This window comes from Penaeus chinensis, chromosome 36 (genome assembly GCF_019202785.1).
Source record: "Penaeus chinensis breed Huanghai No. 1 chromosome 36, ASM1920278v2, whole genome shotgun sequence".
In the NCBI taxonomy this organism is placed as follows: Eukaryota; Metazoa; Arthropoda; class Malacostraca; order Decapoda; family Penaeidae; genus Penaeus; species Penaeus chinensis.
In genome coordinates, this window is record NC_061854.1 from 32,313,524 (window position 1) to 32,316,251 (window position 2,728).

Consider the following 2,728-nt stretch of genomic DNA (forward strand, 5'->3'; position numbering starts at 1 on the left):
CACTCCATCTTAACCCGCGACTTTATCCACCACTAAGGACGACGCGAGGGGAAGGGTGGAAGGGTGGAAGGGTGTCTACGTGCGAAGTTCGTGGATGTTTTGGGTGGTGGAGGGTGAAGGGTGTGTGTGTGTGTGTGTGTGTGTGTGTGTGTGTGTGTGTGTGTGTGTGTGTGTGTGTGTGTGTGTGTGTGTTTGTAGGGGTGTGGACGTGTGTGTGTGTGTGTGTGTGTGTGTGTGTGTGTGTGTGTGTGTGTGTGTGTGTGTGTGTGTGTGTGTGTGTGTGTGTGTGTTTGTAGGGGTGTGGACGTGTGTGTGTGTGTGTGTGTGTGTGTGTGTGTGTGTGTGTGTGTATGTGTGTGTGTGTGTTTATAGGGGTGTGGGCGTGTGTGTTTGTGTGTGCGTGCGTGTTTAGAGTGTGTGTATGCGTGTGTGCGTGTTTGTACGTGTATGTGTGTGCGTGCGTGTGTGTTTGAGTGTGAGTTTTAGTTTTATCTTATGCGAAATCGAGGTGTGATTTTGACTGTTCCTGTTTCTGTTTTCGGACAGCTGCATCGACATCCCGACCCGGAAAAGCACTGCCCCAAGTTATATTTACGAAATATTGCTAAAAAGAGTCATAGCATATTTTGCTAAGTTGAATTTTCAGTGCCGTTTGTGTTTTACAGCAGCTGCTAAATATTAGATTATTATTTGACAGTGATTTGGCTGTCGGCGGTGCATTTGGGTGGAAACAAAAGAATCACGTGTTGTGTGACAGCTACGAAAAAAAATATATAAAATGATTTTTGTGATGTGAGTTAAGCCTTGTCAGTCGCACGAAAATAAATATATAGAACGATGGAATAGGCGAATAAGATAAAGTGATAGAGATAAACGATGGTAGGGGGGAATAGGGGAAGAAAAAAGGAAAAAAAAAGGGAGGGAGAGGGCAAGCTGGAATTGGAAACGAAGGGAGATAACGAAAGGAAGTAAAAAAGAATAGACAAGAAAAAGGATAAATGGTGGAGATTCGAAACAATTTAGTATCTATTTTTTCTATGTAACACATTTTTTTCTTCTTCTTTTTTAATACAGAATAATGAACAGTGAACAATATAAAAGGGAAAATCTGAAAGGATATTTAGTAGAACCAGAATTTCGTCAGCGAAGAAAAGCGAACAAGAGAAAGTTTTTTTTCATTTGGAATGTTAAGTAAAAGCGCGCCAGAAGTTCAAAGAAATTTGTTGTCGAGTTTTGCGGCCTTTGAAAATGCCTTTGATATACTCAGACACAAGAAGCTCGTAGATATCTCAAAATAAAATCGCCAACGACAAAGAAATGACATCAGGTTCTTTTGTTTCTTCAGCTGACTCAAGAAGCAGCTGTATGTATTTGAAAGTAAGACTGGTTAAAAAAAGAAAAAAGGAATTACATCTTTAATGGAAAGTGATCCGAGTAAAAGAATTGCTCCGGAAAAAAAAAAAAAAAAAAAAAAATGCGACACGGAGAATACAGGCTCACAGATTGCTAATAAATAAATAGATAAAGATGCTACACCGGAAAATCCCGGTTCACTGATTGCTAAAAATAATGGCGAAGTAAAAGTGAAATAAATAAATAAATAAATAAATAAATAAATAAATAAATAAATGCGCTGAAAATACTGGTTCACAGATTCATTCTACATATTCGGTCGACATTGATACAGCTTCTAAGAAATTCAATTATTGGCGAAAACTCCATTTATACCAAAAAAAGAGAAGTGAAAATGAAATTGCCTTTGTCTCCTTTGGTTTTATCTACTCTACATAGGATTCTACGGCGTGCAACGATACCCCTAGTGGCTCAGATGGGATAAAAACAAATGACTAAATACTCTCGCAATAGAGGAGGAGGGGGAATAAATCTGGGAATAAGACGAAATGGCAAGATAATCTCCGACATTCTCCTCGCAAATGGCAGACTCCGTTTTTATGGCGCGGGAGTATTAAGGTAAACGGGCGCCAAATTAAGAGGTAAAAGGAGAAGAGTAAAGGCTGGGAGTAGATTTTGAGATACTTGTGGGAGGATAGCGTCCCGGGTGGGTAAAACGAAACAAAAGGAGAAATTGGTTAAAGAAAAAGGGAATGTAAATAAATGGTTTTGACATGCAGGTGATTTAGGAAGGCGTAAGACCAGGGGGAATGGGAGGGGGATGGAGATAAGAGAGAAAGAGAAAAAAACGAGAGAGAGAGAGAGAGAGAGAGAGAGAGAGAGAGAGAGAGAGAGAGAGAGAGAGAGAGAGAGAGAGAGAGAGAGAGAGAGAGAGAGAGAGAGAGAGAGAGGAAATGTGTAGCTGAAAAAAAGTCGATAGCTTCTCAAATCCTCATAAAGTGCTACTAAATTGTTATTTATTGTCTCTGTAGCTGTTGTGAGAGAAAATCTTGTGGTGAAATATTCAGAGATCACTAAAAGCATTTGGAATATGATTCAGCAGAAAAAAGTTCACGATGACATACAAGAGGATATAAAGTAGGAATAGAAAGATCTAACTACGAAAATATGGTGAATTATAAGCTTTATAAACGAAGGATAAATTCGGACAAACAGAAAGGGAAAAAAATAGATAAAAATGATGGAGATCTTGAAAAAAAAGCAAATTAGATAAAAGATGGACAAGTTATACTAAAACATAATGAGCAATTGGACAAAAAATAATTAACAAATTTAACAAAAAAAAAATGACGAATTGGACAAATCAGACCAAAAA

General features: G+C 38.4%; 1 protein-coding gene across 1 annotated transcript in view; it reads left to right on the plus strand.

Moving 5' to 3' along the window:
- Positions 1-2,494, plus strand: part of LOC125044921 — a 10,678-nt gene extending 8,184 nt beyond the window's left edge. The window contains exon 3 of the mRNA XM_047641883.1: positions 2,385-2,494. Coding sequence (XP_047497839.1) covers positions 2,385-2,494 — 110 coding nt within the window. The remainder of the gene's footprint in view (positions 1-2,384) is intronic.
- The last annotated feature ends 234 nt before the right edge of the window (positions 2,495-2,728 follow it).